General features: G+C 37.8%; 1 protein-coding gene across 2 annotated transcripts in view; it reads right to left on the bottom strand.

The window, feature by feature from the left end:
• Positions 1–3,409: 3,409 nt before the first annotated feature.
• Positions 3,410–25,087, bottom strand: part of AGMO (alkylglycerol monooxygenase) — a 147,164-nt gene continuing 125,486 nt past the window's right edge. For both annotated transcript variants that reach the window (XM_063303717.1, XM_063303718.1), the window contains one exon: positions 3,410–3,748. In XM_063303717.1, coding sequence (XP_063159787.1) covers positions 3,609–3,748 — 140 coding nt within the window. In that variant the 3' untranslated portion in view covers positions 3,410–3,608. The remainder of the gene's footprint in view (positions 3,749–25,087) is intronic.

Consider the following 25,087-nt stretch of genomic DNA (forward strand, 5'->3'; position numbering starts at 1 on the left):
ATATTGTACACTCCACCCTCTTATCAGTTAAATGCACCTACATAAGTTGTAATATTTATTTTATTTTTCTATATATTATGGTTAAAAAACAGTGGAAAATGCAGGAAATAGTTGCATTCTTCCATCATACAATGACACAGCTACTAGCAGGCAAAATTCAGTGTATCTGAATCCACATCCTACTTATAACTGAGGGGAAAAAATGTCTTCACGCAACTACCTCTGACTGAAAGAAAGGACAAAAGTCAATCTCAAATAAATCTGAGCATGACATGTGAACCTAACCAGGGACATGGAAAATAACAAGAGGAAAACAATTTAAATACAGGATATTTCTTTGCTTTTCAGGGAAGGATATCCTCCCTTGTGGCTTACAACTAACAGTGTTAAAATGAGTTTGCCTTGTGGTGGGAAGGGCGTTTCTGTATTCATTCTTGCACTCTGCTCTAACCAGATCATCTCCTTGGCAGGGCAATCTCAAATGCAACATCTCTGACAAAGGGGACCATTCTCTCTTTCCAAATCTCTTCAGTGGTACCTAGTCCTTATAAATGATGGACAAGTTTCTGTTGAAACATGGATTCCTATTAGACATGTAGAAGGGCAGCAAATTTTTGGAACAAATTTCTTAGATATATAAGGGGGGAATTGGTCAAGATGAATAACAAGCACACTTGCCAGTAGTTATGGAGTACTGCTCCTTTTCCATGATAGTTTATACTAAAAAAAAAAAACTGATAAAAATTGGAAATGAAAAACAACTTCCATATCAAGTCCACTAGGAAAACAAGAGGTGTGTCCAAATAATAAAAACTGGCTTTTCCCCAATCTACATACAGTCCTCTAGCTGTCATCCTCCCACATTTATTTTCCTTTATAGGCTTTATACAAGGGCATCATTGGTGGTCTTTGGTGGACAGAAAGCAGATGTTTCTCCCACACTGCAGAGGAATCTTCTCCTACACTTTTTCCGAAATCCATTTTTTTCTTCCCATGTTGAAAGTGTATTTTCAAAAGATAAAATGCAAGCATCAGCTTATCCCACAAAATGTTCCTTTCATCTACATTAAATTGCAAAACTCCAATTCTTCCATCTTGTATAGGACATCTTGCAAAAAAAGAAATAAGTTTTTATGTATTTTTTAAAGACATTTGTACTTAGATTTGAATGTGGGAATTGCTACATAAATACTAAAGGGAGCATAACAACACTGATTTCACCATAACTTCTCATTTGTAAGTGTAGAAATAAGTAACCCCAGCAGTGAGGCATAACTGAAAAACTTTTCCTTTCCCCCCTGCCCCAATTCTTTCAGTCTTTAAAAATAAGAGAGGTCTTCCCTTTTTTCTATGTATCAAAATGTCTTAGGATCACACAGAGATCAGTGTCATACCCCTGTAATAGCTCTTGACAGTGATCTCCTAACCAGTATTTCTAGTTTTACAGATCAGTAAAACATCATAGCTATATAACTATTGCAATCAAGAGGGGCAAAAGTATTATACTGAATGAAAGGCTATGTGTATGTGAGAGATCCCATTGTTAATATAATCATATCTGCAGAGATCCAGTTTGGAACTCCTTTAAAATTCTACCCCTCTTGTTAATGTAAATTAATCTGATGCTACTGTGTGTTCACGGTTAGTTTCCTGTTATTTGTTTTGCTGTTATTAATACTTTCCAATTACAGCTACATTATGCTACAGACATTACAGTGCAGCTGAATTAGGAGTTTATGTAACATTCAAATATATATCAGTATTTTTTAATCTATAAAAGAATAAAAACATGAAAATGGCATAAACAGAAAATGTGACAAAACAGTAGAAAAAAAGATTAAAATTTCAACAGATATCAAGGAGTCTGAAGAAATAATAAAGTTGTACATGATGGCAAAAAAGATGCAAGTGTAGGCTTAGCCATGTATTCCAAGGAATAGTGTTCTACATGCCATTAGCCATAGGGCCATCTACCTGCTACAAGCTTCCTCGCTTCTGACAGTCATAGCTACCATAGCAGGTATCCTGGATCACCTCTAGATCACATCAAGGATGAACGGAATTTTTAAGGGTTTATGCTGTATAGAACACTATTTAGGTTCACTTTTTGACAGCAACATGCTTCAGGCTGGGCTGAAATCTTCACTGTTATACTCAGGGTGCATAACTGATAACCAAGAGCAAAAATCCATCAAAACGGAAGAGGGGAAAACACAGCTGAGGAAAGAAGGCAATCTGAAGATCAGGGGCTAGATATACCAAAAGCAACAACAGAGTTGCAAGGAAAAAATCAGACACAGCTAATAACTCAAGGTGACAGCAGAAGTTCAGAGTCCAGGGTAACCGTATGTGCAACTGAGGATCAAAAGCTTAAACAGCAGGAAGCAGGAGCAGGAATATAATAGCTTATACCACTAGAATCCCCAGGGCAGGATCCTGGGCATAAATGAGCCCTCCAACATCGCCTTTGGCACCAGGTATGTTCCCTGCCTATTTTCATATTTTCAAAAAACATTTAAAAGAAGAACCAGAAAAGTAACATGTTGCAAAGCAAAGTGCCAGCCTCCGGTGTCATCTGCATTCGCAAGAATGCCTCTGAGCCTGCATCTGACATTTCTTCAGATATCCAAGACTCTGTATGTGAGGCTGTGTCTGGAAGCTTCATCTGGTGCAAAAAAAAACAAAAAAAAGCTGATGCCAAAGATGTTGTCTGAGGAATCATTTATGCCCAGCATCCTGACCTGAGATTCCAGTTGTGCCAAAGCCAGAGTGTTAATCAATGCATGCTATTAGGAGCAGGTCATTGCCAGTTGTTTGCTGGGCACAACTTAAGGGTGTTAGCTTTAGTCTTTGGAACACTGAATGGTTTGGGGCTTGATATAGGAGAGAGTACCTATCGCAATATGAGTCTGTCTGAGCTTTATTCTACAAATACCTCTTAATATTGGCTTTACCTTCTGCCTATATTGTGAGGCACGTTGGATAGCCTTTTGTGTTGCTCCCAAGCTATAAAATAGGCTCTCTTGGGTTGTGTTCAGCCCCCACTCTTTCTACTTTTAGGAAATATGTTAAGACTTCTTTCTTAAGCCAGGCCTTTTCAGTTTGAGTTATTCAGTATTTGTTTGTAACTCTTTTTATCAGCTTTTTAATGGTTAATTCTTTTGCATTTTTTCTGGAAAGAAAGGAATACTATCCACTTGACTGTATTACAGTCAAATAAAAAATAAACATTCCTAGGTTGAACAGCCTTTACATTTGTAAATATAAAGTATATACGTGATTAATTGCAAATCCTGCTCTTGATTATTCATTTGCAAGGCACCTTAAATCAGTGGAACTTTGCCATCTATATGACAAGAGCCCTTTGACTTTATTAACATGTAAAGAAAACAAACGAGTTTATTTCCACTCAATATAATTAGTTTTTATTAATATAATTGTTCAATTTACATATAACATTGCATACAGATGAAATTGAGGCAAAACATTTCACATGTTTCGTAGAAGAAAATTCAGAAGTTCCCAAATAAAGAAATTGGGTCATATTAATCTTAGGTTTGGTGATATGTTGTTATTTCAACAGGTGAAAAAAAAAATCTCTGCCAGAATTATGTATAAGGGATTAATGTTATCCCCCACAAAAAATAAAATTTTGATAGAATTCTTCTTAGTGTTGCTTTGCTGCCCTTGAAGTGAGTTGCTTCATGATCTGTAGTCCCCAAAAAGCAATGCAGAGGGAAAATAGTACCTGTTGTATGAAAGATAAACACAAAAAGACATTTTTACCTGCTTATGAGTTATACAAAGTAATGAAGACAGCTTTGTTCTCAAATTACAAAATAAAATACAATAACCTGTTAATAATTTCAGAATAATGCAAGATATACTAAAGAGACAAGGTATATTAAATATGAACATAAACCTCTCCAACTGCATTCCATAGAAGGATCATTAACAAATAAGATTGCCAATATTCTGGTCAGTTTTTATATTGGTGTGCTAATTTGTTGAGGGATGCATATTGTTAGTGGGCAGGGCATAAACCAGTGGGCAGGGCATTCTTTAGTATCTCTTCTCTGTTTTTCCTTTTCTCTTTCTTTGCAATGGTCTGCTCTGGAAAGTAAATAAGAGGACTGTGTTAACTTAGCTTGATGCATTCCACAGCTGCAAGTTATCTCCCCATGCTGTGAAAATGATGTATTCAACAATGAACATGCCTCAGGGAATTGAATCTGTGGAGGCCATATGGTTTGGAAGGAGTCAAGAGTAAGTAGAGGCATGTATCCATAATAGAAATTCAAGATGCTGCTGGGAAGATGGGAGGACCATCCGAATATAAGGAACTGTGGTTGGCTTGGAATGATATAGAGACAGGGCAGAGAATTTATTGAAAATCAGTTGTATTATCCAGGAACAAATTAAGTAGAGGTCTAATTGTGGTCTTCTAAAGACTTTAACAAGCCAAAAATGTCCATGAAGGTGAGGGCTTGATTATGTTCTGGACCTCTAGTAATTGGACAGTCCCATTCAGTTCCACCAGGGCTTACACAGAATAAATTTCTTGAGGATTGTACAATAATTAAAGACACACATTTAAATGCTGTCAACAGTACAGAAATTCAGTTAACAGCAATTCAAACTTTCTGAGCCTCCAGCCTGTCTTATTTTCATTAGTTTTGATGTAAAACACAGAAGCAATTGCTGTGGTGATAAAAATATGGTTAAACTGATTGTGATTCACTGGACTTATATAAATATCATTTAAGGAAGGAAGGAAAGAAGGTGAGATAACCCATCATCTAAATAATAACAACAATAATATAAGTAACATATTTACTACTTCAATCCAATGACAGTGTATTACTTTAGGACAGCAAAATGTATCCTAAATGTCTCCAAATAAATATACATATGTAGTATAAAATAAATATTCCACTGGACCTTATTTTACTCTTCATGTTACAACTGCAAAAATCAGTCTTTTTCTTGATAGGTTTTATATCTCCAGTTGTACTTATGTATTTACAGAAAGAAGTATGAATGACAATATTTATTTTAATGTTTATAGTTTACTGCTATGCAGGTTACACTGACATTGTCCAAGAAGAAATATCATGTAGATCTAGTTCTGTATAAATTCTGTAATAAAAATAACCTTATGGCTAATTTTGTCTCACACAACTGAAATGTTCAGCTATTAAAAAACTGAATAATGATATTGCAATGTTAAAGAGCTGAAATTAAAATATTAAATAAATACTGGAGTTCTCTATACACCAGGAAGTAATTCAAGGTAATTTAGTGAGAATTACTTTTGATTAAATATGTACAGGTTTGCACTGAATATATCCAGATTATGATTCACAGTCTTAATTCTGAAATTCAAACTGTTTTTGACTCCTGCAATTTAGAAGCGAATTTGAAATATGAATGGTGAAGAGTAGTGTTTCTTTCAGATATAAAGTAATTTTTTTCTTATTTTGTTTAATGCTCCAAGTGCATATGATTCAGCAACTGTTCCTTATCACACAAATGTTCATTTGATAAAGCATTACATTTTAAAAAGGCTTAAAAAAACGGGTCCATTTTTTTAAAAAATCAACAGCAATGACTAAAGAGCAGAGTTGTTCTGGAGAAATAATTAATGGATGCCTTTGAGGCAAACTGTAGGACACTAAAAGCCAGAAGACGTTCTCAGCTGAAGCTGCCATAGCTATTCTTTATAGAAGGGAAACCCTTTATTTATTAAATGTTATCACCACCCATCCCCCCCCAAAGGAGGGACTCTGGGCAGTTTACAATAAAAACAAAGTTAAGATTCAGTACAATTATAAAACCAATAAATGTAAATATAAATAGACAATAAAAATATAAAATCTGAGGGACTGAGAAAGTCTATAGGAATCCATGAGTCTAAAGGGCTGTTCTAGGGGGCTAGCCATTCCCAGGAATAACTATTCCCCTTCCCGCTTCAGGCATGTTGGAAAAACCAGGTTTTTAGTTTTTTTCGAAAGTCCAGGAATGAGGGGGCTTGTCTCACCTCCGGGTGAAGAATGTGTGTGCAATTTTTTAAACATGTTTGCAATTTTTTTCATTTGCAAACACCATCTTGCAACGGTGCAAGATTTATTTTTAAAACATCTTCTTTTTACCATGTTTTAATATGCAGTGAATGTTTGTGGAAAGGAATATACAGAATTAAAGAACTGGAGTAACATACACTATAGCAAATAGTCTTTTAGAATTCCATTACAAAAGAAAAACAGAAACATGATGAATTCAAAGCTAAGCACATTTGAAGTATTTTTCTATTGCTGAAGGCACAACGTTCTAGTTACCACTCAACATAATTACAAACTATGGTTTTTCATTATTTAAACTGATGGGTCTAACCTGGCATGACAATTTGATAACAATTTGACAGAATATCAAGCTAAAAGATGATAGAATGTACATACTTATTTGTCATCCATGCCATCAATCAAGACAGCTTTTGAAGTTGTTCATAACTGCAGGCAATGTTGAATGCAGCCGTAAGCATGGAGAGATTTTTTGCTTGAAATTGCAGAATAGTGGTAGTGTTTTGAGGGGAGGAGTAGGGCTTGCTTATCATTTATTTTGCTTTTAACTTACTATCTCATACCTTCTCTGCCTGTACAGGCCCTTTGATAATCTCTGAGGACATCTTGACGTGCTGCTGCCAAGTGATGTAATGTAGAGGAGCATTATAAGGAAATAAAAACTTCCTGGCCTTCCTATGTTAATGTATCATTAGCACCAGGCAAGGATATTTCTCTCTTCCAAGGCATTTTATAGTTTGTATTCAACTTGGTATCTGGTCTGACCTGGAATAGTGAAGTGTGTGTGTGTGTGTGTGTGTGTGTATGTGTTTGTATGTAAATACACATATTGCACACAATGTATTTTTTTATTATTATCTTTAGAACCTTTTAATCACTTAAACCAATTTTTAACTCAGAGAACTTTGGTTGTTGGACAGATAATAAACATGATTAACAAATGTTGGAATAATAATCCAGTGACTTGAAGGTTAAGAAAAACATTTATCTCTACTGATGACAATTACATGGTGAGGTAAAGGGGTATTTAACATAACTGGAAAGTTTGGTTTCTAAAATAACGAATAATGATGTTTTCCCTGCTCTCAAACGGCACTGCACTAACAGTTCATAAGAAACTACATTTCACCGATTTTTCATTTTATAAACCAGGCAAACTATCCTGTTGCTGAAAAATTAGACAGCAATAATTCGCACTGGGAAAGTGTACAAAATAAATCATAATAGGCAACTTACTTATACAACTGTTAAAAGCTCTTTCCACTTTGATATGAAAATTTAGGAATTATGTTGCCAGTGATTTATTTGAATCTACAAACTACAGTGACTTCTTTCTCTTTCTCTGAGTCAATAGGATTTTTCAGGATGTAAAACTATCCTAAGACTCTAGAATTTTTTTCCTCTGTGGGCTGGGGTTGGGAGAAAAGCTGCCTCTTAACTCTTTTCCACCAATCATCAATCTTCTCCCAAGTATTAACTATCTTACTTCACTTTTTGATCAGGTAACTATCTCAACAGATTGAAGGAATACTATAGACATAATAAGTCTTAACAGTGATGAAGCATTTGACAAAATACTATATGACAGGTTGATTAGCAAGCTGTTTAAGTGTGATAGATGTCATGACAATTAAGTAGGTGCATAGATGGCTCCAAAAATCATCCTCAAAGAGTGCATGTTAATGGCTCATCATCAGATTGGCAAGAGGTATTAAGTGAGGTGCTAAATGGATCCATCCTGGGTCCTATACTCAATATTTTTAATTCTGTGGATGCAGTAGCAGAAGGACTAGTTATGCAGTTTTCAGATTATAAAAATTCTGACTCCTAATACCCTAGAAGGCACAACTAAAATTGAAAACAATTTTGATAGGTAAGAAAAAGGAACAGAAAGAACAGAATGAAATTTAATGGAGACAAATCTTCATTTAGAAAACAAAAATCAGATGCAAGATATAGGATGATGAATTACCTCGCTAGGAAATGCTACTTGTAAAACAGGTTTAGAGTAGTAGCTGACTGCAAATCAAATAAAGATGAACAGTATGTTTTGTTGTTGTTTATTCGTTCAGTCGCTTCCAACTCTTCGTGACTTCAAGGACCAGCCCACGCCAGAGCTTCCTGTCGGTCATCAACACCCCCAGCTCCCCCAGGGATGAGTCCGTCACCTCTAGACTATCATCCATCCACCTTGCCCTTGGTCGGCCCCTCTTTCTTTTGCCCTCCACTCTCCCTAGCATCAGCATCTTCTCCAGGGTGTCCTGTCTTCTCATTATGTGGCCAAAGTATTTCAGTTTTGCCTTTGATATCATTCCCTCAAGTGAGCAGTCTGGCTTTGTTTCCTGGAGGATGGACTGGTTTGATCTTCTTGCAGTCCAAGGCACTCAGAATTTTCCTCCAACACCACAGTTCAAAAGCATCGATCTTCCTTCTCTCAGCCTTCCTTATGGTCCAGCTCTCGCAGCCATATGTTACTACAGGGAACACCATTGCTTTAACTATGCCGGCCTTTGTTGTCAGTGTGATGTCTCTGCTCTTAACTATTTTATTGAGATTTGTCATTGCTCTTCTCCCAAGTATTAAGCGTCTTCTGATTTCCTGACTTCAGTCAGCATCTGTGGTAATCTTCACACCTAGAAATAAAAAGTCTTTCACTGCCTCTATGTTTTCTCCCTCTATTTGCCAGTTATCAATCAAGCTGGTTGCCATAATCTTGGTTTTTTTGAGGTTTAGCTGCAAGCCAGCTTTTGCACTTTCTTCTTTCACCTTCATCATAAGGCTCCTCAGTTCCTCTTCGCTTTCAGCCATCAAAGTGGTATCATCTGCATATCTGAGATTGTTAATGTTTCTTGCAGCGAGTTTAACTCCAGCCTTGGATTCCTCAAGCCCAGCATGTCGCATGATGTGTTCTGCGTACAAGTTGAATAGGTAGGGTGAGAGTATACAGCCCTGCCGTACTCCTTTCCCAATCTTAAACCAGTCCGTTGTTCCGTGGTCTGTTCTTACTGTTGCTACTTGGTCGTTATACAGATTCCTCAGGAGGAATACAAGATGACTTGGTATCCCCATACCACTAAGAACTTGCCACAATTTGTTATGGTCCACACAGTCAAAGGCTTTAGAATAGTCAATAAAACAGAAATAGATGTTTTTCTGAAACTCCCTGGCTTTTTCCATTATCCAGCGGATATTGGCAATTTGGTCCCTAGTTCCTCTGCCTTTTCTAAACCCAGCTTGTACATCTGGCAATTCTCGCTCCATGAATTGCTGAAGTCTACCTTGCAGGATCTTGAGCATTACCTTACTGGCATGTGAAATGAGTGCCACTGTTCGATAGTTTGAACATTCTTTAGTGTTTCCCTTTTTTGGTATGGGGATATAAGTTGATTCTTTCCAGTCTGATGGCCATTCTTGTGTTTTCCAAATCTGCTGGCATATAGCATGCATTACCTTGACAGCATCATCTTGCAAGATTTTGAACAGTTCAGCTGGGATGCCGTCACCTCCTGCTGCCTTGTTATTAGCAATGCTTCTTAAGGCCCATTCAACCTCACTCTTCAGGATGTCTGGCTCTAGCTCACTGACCACACCGTCAAAGCTATCCCCGATATTGTTATCCTTCCTATACAGGTCTTCTGTATATTCTTGCCACCTTTTCTTGATCTCTTCTTCTTCTGTTAGGTCCTTGCCACCTTTGTTTTTGATCATACCCATTTTTGCCTGGAATTTACCACCAATGGTTCTAATTTTCTGGAAGAGGTCTCTTGTCCTTCCTATTCTATTGTCCTCTTCCACTTCCATGCATTGCTTGTTTAAAAATAATTCCTGATCTCTTCTGGCTAACCTCTGGAATTTTGCATTTAATTGGGCATATCTCCCCCTATCACTGTTGCCTTTTGCTTTCCTTCTTTCTTGGGCTACTTCTAGTGTCTCAGCAGACAGCCATTTTGCCTTCTTGGTTTTCTCTTTCTTTGGGATGTATTTTGTTGCCGCCTCCTGAACAATGTTGCGAACTTCTGTCCAGAGTTCTTCTGGGACCCTATCTACTAAGTCCAGTCCCTTAAATCTATTCTTCACCTCCACTGCATATTCCTTAGGAATATTAGTGAGCTCATATCTAGCTGATCTGTGGGTCTTCCCTAATCTCTTTAGTCTGATCCTAAATTGTGCAATAAGAAGTTCGTGATCTGAACTACAGTCAGCTCCAGGTCTTGTTTTTACCGACTGTATAGATGTCCACCACCTTTGGCTGCAAAGGATGTAATCAATCTGATTTCGGTGTTGTCCATCTGGGGAAGTCCATGTTTAAAGCCGTCTCTTAGGTTGTTGGAAGAGAGTGTTTGTTATGCAGAGTGAGTTGTCTTGGCAAAATTCTATCAGCCTATGTCCTGCTTCGTTTTGTTCTCCCAGGCCAGGCTTACCTGTAATTCCAGGTGTCATTTGACTGCCCACCTTAGCATTCCAGTCTCCTGTGATGAAAATAACATCTCTTTTAGGCGTGTTGTCCAGTAGGTGCTGCAGATCCTCATAGAACTGCTCTACTTCAGCTTCTTCAGCATCTGTGGTTGGGGCGTATATTTGGATCACTGTGATGTTAGATGGCTTGCCCTGAATTCGAACTGAGATCATTCTATCATTTTTTGGATTGTATCCAAGCAGAACAGTATGTTACAGCAGCAAAAAAAAAAAGCAAATGCAGTTTTAGGTTTCATGAATAGAAGTATACTTTTCAAATAATGGAAAATAGTTTATTTTTATTTTATTTATTTTCTATCCAGTCTTTAGTATTTTTATAAATAACTCAAGGCGGCGAACATACAACAACCACCCTGTGAGTTGGGCTGGGCTGAGAGAGAGAGACTGGCCCAAGGTCACCCAGCCGGCTTTCATGCCTAAGGTGGGACTAGAATGCAGAGTCTCCTGGTTTCTAGCCCAGCACCTTGACCACTAGACCAAACTGGCTTGTCCCACTCTATTCTGGTTTGGGTCAGACCTTATCAAAATTACTGTGTCCAGTTGAAAACACCACATTTTTTGGAATTGGAAAAATTGGAACAGTTTTATAGAAGGGCAATGAAGATGATCAGGGGACTAGAAATCATGACCACTGAAGGGAACTTGAGAAAAGATGATTTGGCAAGAACATGATAGCATTTTCTAAATATCTGAAAAGTATTTTTCATACAGCAGAATGCCAAAATCGATTATCCTTCCAAAGTGCAGTTCATAGAATGGATGTAAATTACAGAAAGGTAGATAGCAACTGAACATTAGGAGGGGGACATTTGTACCAGTAACAGCAATGTCCCATAGAATTGGTGGAAATCTCTTTATTGGATGTGTTCAAGTGGAAGCTAAACATCCACCTGGATTCATAAATGGGCCTTCCCTATGATTCTAAGTATTTAATATAAGCATGGTGGAGATGTTATGCATAACAAAGATAGCCATGCCTTCTAGATACCAGCTGGCAATGCCTCCGATCCATATTCATTATTGTATATATCTCCAGACATCTGAGTACAAGACTACCACTACTGAGACATGAACCTTGAGTGACCAAAGTTTGCATCCCCCTTATATAAAGTTCACTTCAAACTGATACGAGTTACATGTTAGCTGGGCTGCTGTCTGACATATGTATTAACGTTCAGGGGCAGGTCTGTTCAGTTGGTGCATGAAAGCCCTTCCGATAGTTACACAAAATGCCTAATGAGAAATATAATCTATTTTTATTTATTAGCACATCATGTAACAGGCTGTGCTTTCATGTATTTTCCTGCAAATGTTCACTTTCACAGTTGTACTTCACAATATACTGTTTTTACTAGAAAAATAAGCTATCTTTTATAATGGAAGAAGAAAACAAAATTAGTTCAACTCCCTCACATAGAGCTTCAAAACCTAGGACTCTGGAGAACAAGTCAGAAATCTGGGCTCAGCCACAAAGCTCCCTGGGTGACTTTGGACTAATCATGTTCTTCTACCCAAAGTTACTTCAGATGGTTAATGTAATCATAGGACTGCATTGTGATTCTGATGTACTTATGCAGATGGCCACTAGATGGAAACAAATACATACAATTCTAACTATTTGCTGCCAACTAGCAGTTATGTGGAGTTTTGCAGCCCAGATATGGAAGCTCAACTGTACATTCATTTGCCAGAGTACAGCTTTTGCTATATTTGCATCTCAGATTCTAACCCTGGAGAGAGTATGGGAGGGGGCCAATACATACCTTCCATATTCTTCTATTCTTACAACTTCATGCTCTTAGATAAAGTACTGAAAAAAGGCTAATAATGTCCCTTTCACAACAATGCTAGAGACAGTGCTACACTCATTCTAGCATGCACATTGCCAGCATCAAGTTTACAATGAATATGGAAGTTCTTCAGTATATGAAAATGTACTGAAAAGCATCTACAAAACTCTAAGTCAAATTAGGAGCATATGAATATCCATACATTCTATACCTTCAACACTCCTTACCCTCTTGAATGATCTTTCATCAGATTCAAAGTTATAACTTTAATAAAGCCCACCAGTAAAACATAGCTTGATGCAGAGGCAAGATGTGACATATAGTATATATCCAGTCTCTATTCTGTAGTTCCTGTGCTCTTCCAGAAACTGTAGGCAAAGTGATAATTCAATGTACTTTTTTAGCTGTCACAGAAGCCTTGTATTCATAATGGGTAAGGAGGGGGGAAGAGGAGGAAGTCATCAGCCTTTCTCCTGCAGTATTAACACTGCCCTCTGCTGTCTCAAAAAAGAGTACCTATAGGTTGTCTTCTAGACTGTTTTAGGACTATTTGATCAACACAAACATATTGTGTATGAAGATTTTTCAGAAAACTGATTTGATCTCAAGTGGAAACCTCAGATTAGTATAAAAATCAGAGGGACAATAAGCAAACTTAGTGAACTTTGCTTAATAACTGTTCAATATAGGTTTCTGTTCATTCAACCTGAGGCATTTCATACTGGTCACAATACACATACTAGTAAGACTCCCACTTCTGGGCTACAAAAATCCAGGCAATCATTTGATGGCACCAAACTGACAAGGGTTTTGTGGTTTTATTTGCTGACATCTAGTGGTTGTCAATATCTGTGCAGTCCAATTCAGGAGAAAATCATTCTCTAATAATGAAGCTAAAAACAGTTGGACAAAAAACAAGGAAGCAAGAAGAAGAAACCAATGATTGGACAAATGGAAGTTAAGTGCAAAGAGGCCATCAGAAGACCAGGTGGGTAGATAACTATATCTGATGACACAAATATGAGTTTATAAGATCTCCAAGAAGCAGTTACAATCCTGGCAAAATGGCAACCCTTGACTCGTGAAGCATTGGAACCAATTAAACAAGTGAGCTACAACACCAAAACCAACTTTTTCTAAGAGTGTGGGGAGGGATTCTTAGAAAATCCACACTTTATTCCCTCTCTTACTGAGAATTTGCTTCAAGTTTTGAAGCTGCCTAGATATTCATGCTTAATACAGGAGGTGATAGATGCAGTGGGGCCAGTGATGGAACAGCAATGATTCAGCACACACCACTTTATGTTTGAAGTGGTATGCTCTTCGTGATGCCCTGTCAAACACAATGAAGGCTTTGGTGGAAATAATCTAACCCAGGCTTTCCCCTAATGGTGGCTTTGGAGACTTCAGTTCCTGCCAGCCCTTGGTTGAGAATTAAGGAAAATGAAGTCTAATGCATCTGAAGGGCATCTGGCCTGTGAAGGCTGAATCATAAGCGATGAAATCATTTTAAATAATAATACTAATAGGATATTTTTCTCATGATCTGTATGGGTTGCGATTTTTATACTGACTTTTTAAACCGGTCATTTCAAATGTTGTTTTCCATTTTATTTACACTGCCTACTAAAACCAACACTATTTAAGAAGAGGGGAAAAAATCTAACCCACATAGCTGTATCCTGGCAGAGCTTGTTATTGTTTTGCTTCTATGTCAAAGGATGGCTGAAGTTTCAACCATTGTTAACCTCTCCCATGGTGTGCTAAGAAAAGGTCAGAGGCTCACATGTGGCTTGAAGCCTTGGGAATTGCTCTCAGTGTTCTGCCAGGGAAAGGAATGGCCCAAATGCTTTCTCTCATAAGTTCTAAGCCATAAACTGCATCCTACTTGATGAACTATGCCAAAAGTAGACCCAAGGGTATACTGGGACTTGGCTGATGGGAAAAATGAGCGCTTCCTATGGAAGCTACAGATGTTTTCCTGAGAATGAGAGAGAGGACATGCATTTGTCAGAACTCTTTCCTCCTACTTTCCACTTTTAACTACCTGTTCTGACAAGGTTTTGATTAAAGGAAAGAAAAACAGCAGACACTGTGCATTGAAAATATGGATAATTCCCATAGAAAGGCAAGTTTTGTCTGTTTAGATGCATTGTGTCTTTTTTTCCCTTGGCACTTAAAGCTGTTAAAATGTAAATATATACAAATGCCCTACCTCTCAAGATGAAGCCTTTGATTATGAAATCAGTATGAAATTCATACTAACAACCATGTGATGGTTGCTTAAAATCCCACTAACGTGGGAGGTGTTCCTAACAGCAATGCATGCTCACAAACCCCCTACTTGCAGGGCATATGTAAAAAATGAAGATAGTTGTGTTCATCCAGGAAGAAAATTCCAAAATGTAAGAGTTGGGCAATACTTTAGAATCAGCTAAAATACCTTGCATGAGTATGAGTATCTCCAGAACTCATCATCAAGGTGGTGGTATAAAAACAGATTGTGGGAAAAGACTAGAAAATCCCAAAACTGCATCTAACAGTGTTCATTTTCTTCTTCTTGCCCTCCAGTGCATTAATATACCAAACATTTTACACAGATGGGCTTAGCCTCAAAGTCACATATACAGTATTAGCTTGTCTTTATGAAAAGTACTTCTAACAGCACCCTTCCTTTCTCTTCTACCAAACTGAAACTCAGCTGAGAGAGACTTCACATTTCTAGATAAAAATTAGTTTTACAATATTAGATTATAGCAATAAACTGCATGGTAAAAGAAAAAGACATGAGAAATAACCTAGTGGGCAATAATTTAAAGCACATGCCTTCTAGGTAAAAGCACAAGGTTTAATTTGTTATCTGTAATAAAATAAACAAACAAAAGGCAGCAAGTGATGGCAAAGAAGGTTTTATCTTCATCTGGGAAGGTAGTGCCAAAGTAAATGCTGTTTACAAAAGAAACACATCCCTACCTCATCTCCTCTCCAGTTTTATCACAAAGGTATGCATATTCATCTGGGGACTAAAGTTGTAGACTTCCTTAGAGTATCTGTCATCATTGATAGTATTTATGTAAAATACTGTTATCCATTAATAGCATTCTATCTCTTCATATAATTAAACACAAGCCAACGATGTCTGTTCATAATAAATCCTTACACTAATAATGGAAATATAAGCTCACATGGGCCAATGAATTGTCTCCACAGAGCTTCTTTTTTTTCTGGGGAAAAATTTTTTTCTACCTAAACTCAGAATCAATATAATAGTTTGCATATTTGTTACTCAACTGCTATTGCATTTCAAGTACAAGAGTTCAGTTAGAAGGAGGCCGGAAGGTTAAATGTTTTCAAGCCTTTTTAAATATATAAATTTCCCTTCTCACCCCTATGGGTGGTATTTGTCTTTCTCAACTTCTCTACCAGAGGCCTGAGAGTTTGAGGGTTCTGCACAGTATCCTAGCTGTTCCTACCACTGCATTCTTCTGGACAGAGAGCTCTGATGTTGTTCCTCGGATCTGTTGGAGCCACTCTCCAGCCTAGGAGTCACAGCCCCGAGTGCCCCTACCACCACTGAAACACCTTTGGCCTTTACTTTCCACATCCTCTCTAGTTCTTCCTTCAGGCCCTGGTACTTCTCCAGCTTCTCATACTCCTTCTTCCTAATGTTGCTGTCACTTGGCACCACTACATCTATCACCACCACTGTCTTCTGGTCCTTGTCTCCTACCACAGTGTCTGGTTGATTGGCAAGTACCTGCCTGTCTGTCTGGATCTGGAAATCCCACAGGATCTTAGCCCTGCCATTCTCCATGACTTTCTGTGGAATCTCCCATCTGGACTTGGGTCTAGCCCATACGCTGTGCAGATGTTCCTGTACACAATGCCAGCTACTTAGTTGTGCTGCTCAGTGTATGCTGTTCCTGCCTGCATCTTACATCCTGCCACTATGTTCCTCTCTCTCTCTCTCTCTCTCTCTCTCTCTCAGAAAAAAAAAAATATTTTCAATAATTCCCTAAGAGTTATAGAAGGTAATCTTAACTAGCTAGTGTTTGGGATGAGTGGTGGAGTTGGTAAGTAAATTGGTTTATTATTACTTTTTCCACATAATTAGCAAGCATTAAAATGGTTTATCAAAGTAATTGAGCTGAATTTGTTTTAATAATTTCAGTGATAATTTAGATTTAATCACTAGCACTCTTTCAAAACCATTAGTTTCATATTTACAGATAGTCAGTAGCCTGGAACAGCCTTAGACTATGGGTTGTCATTTTTCCCCCTTATCTGGATTTTCGGTCAAGTATTCATTATAAGCATTTAACCGATCAGTTCACACAGCTAAGTCACCATATGGCTGATTGGTTTTTTGTGAGCATCTGTCAGTGTGGTTCAGTGTATCGGCACTGTAGACAATGGGTGAGAAGATAGTGGTGTGGACTCCTTTTTCCCGCTCTGCACATGTAAGATTCAGCAAGCTATAGCAATATATACTGTATGTTACTTAGCAAGCTTTGTGGTTTGCACCATTGTTTTGTGAATCACTCTCACTTGGAAGCCTCTTATCTGTAATCTTACTTATCACAGTTAAGATAATGAGAACACCACCAGCTCCTTAATCTGACACCTGCTATGGGGAAAGAGAATGATGTTTCTCATAACTATATTCATAGCAAAGGAACACTTATCTAGATTCCCAAATTATTCACAGATGTGTCATCAGACCATCCCCAGTGGGATGCTGTCTTACTTTAAAATATCTCTGGCAGGAGATCAACTGAGTTGTGACCAAGTCACTTATGTACTAACAAACCATATTCAGGTATTATTGTTTATACTCCTAGTCTTGCTAGAAAAGTATGGTGGGGGTGAGAGGTGCTTTGGTCTGAATTGCCAGCTTTGGGGAGGATTGTCAGCTACCATTTCTTCTGTGGGATTGCTGGTAAGCTAAAGAGACATAGATTAGCATATTTCTTTTTATCTCTTCCTCCTGTGATTCTTTTAATATGTACTCAATAACAATCCTTTTTGGCATTTCACCCTGGTTTGAGTTCATTGTCTAACGAATTTTAAACAAAGTGCTGTCTTCTGGCTGGCCACCAGGTGGCAACACAGTCAGCAAACCAGAGTTTAAAATCATGGTTTAGCAAAATGTGTGAGCTGAGCCCAGCCAACATAATGCAATTCAAACAAGCTCTTTAGGTTAATAACAGGCCTTATGAACACACACATCAGGACCATTTCCGCTTTTATTTATTCTCTATTACTCTTTGCACTAAACTGAGTCAGTTGCAAATGCCTTCAATATTTCCATTTTTCCCCCTCCTATGAATGCCACTGAAAGAAACCCATGCATATTGCATATGTTCCTTTGTGTGGAGCATAATAGAACAGAACTACCATGACAGCAACAAAGCAGCCATGTATGAGGTTAAGAATAATTGGTGTATCTAATGTAAAATTCCACCCATATTAGAAAACAGTCAAATAAATCACTTGTCTATTTACAGAAATGTATGTGACTGGTTAGATAAAGTAGTAAATAATTATTCTCAGGCTTTCTGACTTCCAAGCATTTTGTGGTTTAACATGTCCTAGATGCAGAATTCAGGATTTCAAAAGACATTATTCTCTTCATTCCTTTTCTGGAATTTCATTAATTCTGTCAATCTTCTTCCAAGTCTACCTATAAATCTTTCCCTGAAAAAGACTGGATTTTTTAATATATATTGCATCTCTTCTAGTTCTTCTTTTAAGCAAAATGCAAACAACCCTTGTTCTGAGTGAAACTGTAAGAATTACATCTTAAAATAAGATACTCTTTTGCATCACACTCTATGAATGGCAACCCTAGTATCCATGGTTAAGCAGTCCAATAAGATGCAGCTGTTTACTTCTATACTCTCTTGTTTGCTACATATGGAAGGGTACGTTTTCCTACATATGAAGAAACTGCATGGATTCTCTTAGCTGCAGGCACATTTGCTACCAGAATTCAGCAGCTACTTGTTGTTCTAGATCTTCTATTTTTTTTTTCCTTCCTAGCGTTTTTCCTGAGAGTGCAGGATCCACTTTTTTCAGATCAGCCAAATGTTGATCCATTGGTTGCAACAGGAATCCAAGGAATATTTCCCTTTTTGTAATTGTTTCTCTTGTCTACAGAATTTCCCCCCCCCCCATTGTATTCTGGGAGGAAACACTCCACCTGGAGACAAAAGGTTCTTGGTGTTCTACAGCTGTTGCTTGCTGTGCTGCAAATGACAGTTGTTAGTCCAGCTTACAAGGAGTGGTTGGACTCTTGATCCTGGAAACTAAGATCTATGTTGCTCTACAGGTAGTGGTTTTGCCTAGCTCAGCTGACCTCACAGATGAGAGGTGGGGAACCACTTCTTAGTATAGTGATATGTCACTGAAGCTATTCCATACTAGTGTTAAAATGGTTAGACCTGCTGTCTTTATATTGTTTCTCTGCATCTTCCATCCCATTGGTTTTAAAAATGTATACACATACAACTTAATATATGTGCAATACAATGCATGTACAGACTGGGCCAATAGATGTACACTGAAAGTAAGTTTACAGTTTCTTCATTTGGATGTAGGTTTTCATAGGACAATAGAATATCACTCAACTTCAGTCATTTAGTTCAAGCCAATCTCCTCTGGCATATTTGAAAATGGAGTCTTCACACTAAACAGTGAAAGATTGAAACTGCAGGCCTTTGTCTGTAATGCTAATCAAAATTGCTGCTTTTCAAATAGTTTCTACTTTGGAATACATCTTAATAAAGATATTGCCATCCCACTAACTTAGTGAACTTAGCTACTGGAAGGAATAAGGACAAGCATGAGATGGATTCATTCCCAAACATGTTCAAGGCCATTTTTTAAAACAAAGGATCCTGACTGGGAAGCACAATGTTCCTCATACAGTAATGCTTCATAAAATTGGGTTATAAAGGGAATACAAACTAGCCTTCTGAACCTGTTCCCTTAAGCTGAAGTCTGATAGATCTAAATGTTAGCTTTGTGACACAGTAACAGTTGCTTTGCCCAAACATTATAGCAATTTAAAAAGTGTGCCAAATCTACCATTGCATTTTTACTATTGTTGCATTAGAATATTTTTGTTTCACAAGATGTTGTGACGCCCCAAGATTGTTGGGTACCATTGCATAAATTACTACATTTGTTTTTCTGGGGAAAAGGGGTTAAATTTAATACAGCTGGATAGCTGAACAGCTGCTTTCATGATTTAAATAAAAACAAGCTGAAATCCTTGCTGTCAAATGGGTGATATATGACTTGTAATGGGATGTTTCCAACCTTTTCTTCCATATGGTTGCCTATGTTAGGAAATACACACAGCCTCCACTCCAGCCAGGTTCCCAGAAAACATCTGGCTCCTATTCCTGCTCTGTTAGTTCCAAAGTTGCCTCCCACAAACATAAAATGATTCATAGGGCAACATCCCTTTGCTTAAGGATCCAATTAGGAGCTTCATTGATAATTTTATCATGTGCCACAACTAGAGATATGGGAAAATGGAACACATTCAAAATGGATTTTTCACATATATCTGATTGTACAGTATCTGCACATGATAAATTTAATATTTCAGGCGGTATTTCCATAGCTAATTTTGGAAGCCAACCAAGGTGTAGTAAATGTATTGTTAAGAGTTAATTAACTATGTTATTGCTATTTATTCTGTAACAAAATAAAATTAAAATAAGATTACATTTTTTCAGCAAAACAACATCAGTCAGTTATTATTGTGGCCCTGGAGTGGGCTTTTCACAAACAGAGAGGTTTTGTTTGTTTGTGGAGGGAACCCAGATTCAGTGTAGATTCCCATCTGGTCAAAGAAGGCAGGGTCTCCTCAAACTTTCAGAGATTTCTGCCAGTTCCTCCTGCAGCCTCCTACATCATCTCATGATGTTCTGGAAGGTCTCATCAAACTTCCACAGCAGATTTTCAGACACACAGGAGGCTGCAGCATCATGGGAAATTAGCAAAAAAAAAGAAAAGAAAAGAAAAAAGAAAAGAAAAGAAAAGAAAAGGCTTCTCCAGTCCTTTCCAACAATAGGATTATTCAGTCTGTTGTGTTTCATTTTAGACAATCATGGATCATTACTTCTAATGGGAAAATTGTAGTTTTCTGCAAAACCATTAAATCATTTTATATTGAATGGGCATCTCTGAAGTAATTATATCAGTATTTCTCAAGCAATTAATACTACAGTCCAACCCTAATCCTAACTGTAGGAGCAGTTCAGTTGTTCCTTTTGACTATTCAGTAGATACATAGAAGTAGAGTTGGAATATGTCCACAGGTCATACCACCCTGCTTCGAACATTTAGCTGAACATGTAAACATCAGTCTGAGCAGCTATCACAACCCAGTCATACCTGGTTACAGACTGTGAGATACTGTCAGAATATTTGTAAGAGTCTCTTTTACAAGCTTAGTTGAATGCACAGAAATCGAGTCCACTTGGTCCTTAGCATGCTCACTGATGAATAAGTGAAGGGGGCTTAACATAACCGCCCTGTGTGTCTCCTCAGAACTAAGAGCGATTGAGTTCAATGAGATTTAGCCTCAAATAATAATACCTAACAAGAATGTGAAATTTTTTTCAGTCTTTGTATGGCATTCTACAGACCACATTCCAAAAATGGTGGGGCAGGGTAAAACTAAATTGGATTTAATTTAAGCTTAATTAAATCAATACAGCTCATATAATTAGCCCCTGTGTATTTCATATTTTTCCCTTTCTGTCAAATGAAAAATTATCAATTTATTGCCAGCTTTTGAAAGAGCACTGTTTTGGCAGGCTGCATGAACCTCTCATGTATATGCCTGTCGTTTTTCGTTTACCAGGGCATGGCAATAAATCTGCCTCTAGAAACTGAACCCTCAACAGTCAGGGACTAGCAGTGGTAGAGTCAAGGGCAAGGCTCAGACAGACAGGCTGCTTTCGCTGCAACTACAAGGAGCTTGATACCAAAGAAGAAAAGCTCATGCAGGACACAGCACTGCAACTTAGTAGAAATATCAGCCTAAGGTTGAAATTCTCTGTCTCTTTCTCCTGCCCTTCCTAAGTGGGAATGGATTCTTGCTGCTTGTTTCCTCCCAAGCAAGTGTGATGTGGAAAGCAAATACATCTTATTTTGAGAATGGTTCTGTCTGGTTACAGGCTTTTTGTTTCTAGCACTGGCAGATTCTGCCCTCAAAGTTAAATTTTTTGAGGTTGTTATCTTTGTGTTGATGGTCTTATGTGATACACTTATACTAGCAATGAAGGTTCTACGCGTACTGATCTAATAGTGTATGACAGAATCAATCAACTGTTTGAAGGGAAGCTAAATCAGGCTTTCTGCCATAAATAGCTAATTAGCATTCTTACCACTAGTCTTGTCATCTGGATCAAGTTAGTGGCCACATTCTTGGCATTTGAGACCTATTCCACACTTCTCTATTGTCTAACAAACATGAAGTTGCATTGTTGTAACTCTATTCCAACACCTCTCCTTCTATTCTCCCTTTTTGCATTTTCCAGTGTCTACAGTTTTGAGTTTCTCAACACTACACCAAATTTCTCAGAGCTGATTAAAAAAATATCTGTTTTATTTACAGTTCTGTTCAGGTTTTATTGAAACAATTACAGATATGCTTCAGCAAGTCACAGCCAAAGCTTTTTTCCTAGTATTCCCCCCCCCCCACACACAAACAACACACATTTGTTCTTTTTCTTCTTCTCTATCATTCTCCTTCTTTCTTCTTTGTTCAGTTAATCACCTACATCTTTGGATGAAGGACAGGATCCACATAAAACCAACTCTTCACCAAAAGTGTTCTGAAGGGATGCACAATCCCAGGAAGTGCTCATGAATGCTAATGCTTAACTAAAATGAGAATAAACTGCTTCGTGTTCATGGAGGGCTTTTATCTAACTGAACATGGACTTGAATTTCCTTTCCAGGGTCCCCAAAAAGCTATTGAGGGATGCCAATGTGCCCACAGACACCTTCCATAATCCCCACTACATTTCCTGCCCCACCTGTGTTTTTGCATTTTTAAGAAATTATTTTATTCATTTTTTAAATAAGAGAAGTTGGCATGCTACAAAGGAAGTGCTAGACTCCACAATTATACTAATCTCAAAAGGAAGGCACCCTAAAAACGTTCTTAGAAAGTAACAATTATGAGCAGTAGCAGCTCAGTGCAGAGTTTGGAAGTGTGTCCACCTGCCCAGAACATCCTGCATGGTGATGACAAGAAGGCAGAAAGCTGTCTAACACATTGTGTTTATAACAGGCTAGATTTCACCATGGCAGCCATTTTGGCCAAAACCCTTAGCAGCCATTTTGTGAGCATTCCCACAACATGTTCATGAATTTCCAGAAAGGTCCATCTACCAACAAGATTGGGCAACCCGGCTCTGTTCTATTATTCCAGGAATGCCAATCCTGGAATATACCATTTTTCCCTCAAGCACAGTATTTTAGATTATGTCCACAATAGCAACAAATAATTCTAACTGCATCTACTGTATTTGGCTGATTGGATGTTTTTAAAGAAGAATCAGTGTTGCTTCCATCTACCAGCTATTGAATGTGAAGTGTGGGCTTTCGCACTGCAACTTTAAATATCAGAGCAGAACTGTGTGGATTTTATTTTATTCTCTGGGGTATATGCAGGGATAGCTAAATATAGTTAAGTAGCTCCCCCCCCCCATGCAAACACCCTATTTAATATAAAGCAGAGGCCCATTTATATAGCAGTAATATTGCTGCCATTTATGAACTCAAGTTATCCAGTCACACATTCATTTCATATATTTATATTTTCTTTTCTTTTAAACATATTCCTTCTGAAATTGTACTTTAAGGCAATAAACTGATGTTTAAAAAATACACTCCCTCCAATGCACTTGTAAATTTCATTATACTGTATGTAAAAACGGTTCTTAAAAAAACTTACACAGGAGAATAGTTCATGGAGGAAGTAGAGTGGAGGGCCAATGGAAGGTGAAACTTTAGTTTATACTTTGTATGACCTATAAATCTGAATCTTACCCAGATGATACTCAACCGTTATTCTCATAAGGAAAAGAGAATGAAGTGGGTGGAAGGCTATCTTAGTGTCAAGAGAAATCCTATCGGGATGGGCTGTAATTATTTGCAAGGAATTGGCATAACTATTCAGATCAATTTGTTTTTCATTAGTTTGCTTTCAAATAATGGGTCAAAGATTGCCTTCATTCTCCACCACGTCTTAGAATCACTCTTTTCTTCAGATTAATAGAAAAAGCAAAAGCATTTCACTGACTCCTAGTAAGTCCAGATGTGGTGGGACAAGTACCAGAATTCTGAGCCAGTGCGGCTGCTGACATTTTAACACATCTGGAAGGCGCAAGGTTAGAGAAGACTGCTCTACAAAGAGCTCCTTTTCTAAACAAATATATTATTCTGAATGCCCAAAGCAGAAAAGAAACATCAGTCAGTAAGCTACTAATTAGGTGGCATAGCAAGATGAAGAACATTTTCCATACATCCACCAGAAGTTGAACCTGACCCCATGGCTCCTACTTGACTATAGTATTAATTCATATGAATCTCTGTGCTGAAAATAGTTGTTGTTGTTAGTTGCCATTGAGTCATTTACGACTCATGGGGACCCTATATATAACAGAATGAAGCTATTTGGTCTTGCGCTATATGCCTGGCTGTTCCAATGTTTGCATCCACTGTTGCAGTAATTGTATCAATCCAGTGCATTGAAGGTCTTCCTCTTTTCCACTGGCCCTCGACTTTACCAAACATGATGTCCTTTTCAAGCGATCGGCCTTTCCTGACCATGTGCCCAAAGTATGAGAGTCTAAGCCTAGTTATCTTCACTTCTAGGGAACATTCTGGTTGTATTTCTTCTAAAACTGATTTGTTTGTTCTTCCGGCAGTCCATAGTATTTTTAACAATCTTTGCCAACACCACAATTCAAATGCATCAATTCTTCTTCTATCTTCCTTTTTTAATGTCCAACTTTCACAGGCATATGTGGCAATTGAGAAGACCATGGCATGAGTCAGACGCACCTTTGTTTTTAAACTGACGTCTTTACTTCTGAAAACTTTAGATAGGTCTTTGATGGCAGATTTTCCCAGCATGATACGTCATTTGATTTCTTGATTACTACTTCCCTTGGCATTGATAGTTGATCTGAGTAGACTGAAATTGTTGACGACTTCAATTTCTTCTCCATTTATTGTGACATTGTTTATTAGTCCATTTGTGAGTATCTTTGTCTTGTTCACATTCAGGTGTAGTCTGTATTGCTGACTACAATCTTTGATCTTCATCAGCAAGTACTTCAAGTCTTTTTCACTTCCAGCAAGCAAAGTTGTATTATCTGCATATCACAGGTTGTTAATGAGTCTTCCACCAATTCTGATACCCCGTTCTTTGTACACTCCTGCTTCTCAAATTATTTGTTCAGCGTACACATTGAATAAGTAGGGTGAAAGTATACAACCTTGCTGCACACCGTTTCCAATTTTGAACCACTCGGTATCACCATTTTCTGTTCTAACAATTGCCTCTTGATCCATCTACAGGTTCCGCATGAGTACAATTAAGTGCTCTGGAATTCCCATTCTTCATAATATTAACCATAACTTGTTATAGTCCACACTGTTGAATGCCTTTGGGTAGTCAATGAAACAGAGGTAAACATCTTTCCA

The sequence above is a fragment of the Candoia aspera genome, chromosome 4 (genome assembly GCF_035149785.1).
Source record: "Candoia aspera isolate rCanAsp1 chromosome 4, rCanAsp1.hap2, whole genome shotgun sequence".
NCBI lineage: Eukaryota > Metazoa > Chordata > Lepidosauria > Squamata > Boidae > Candoia > Candoia aspera.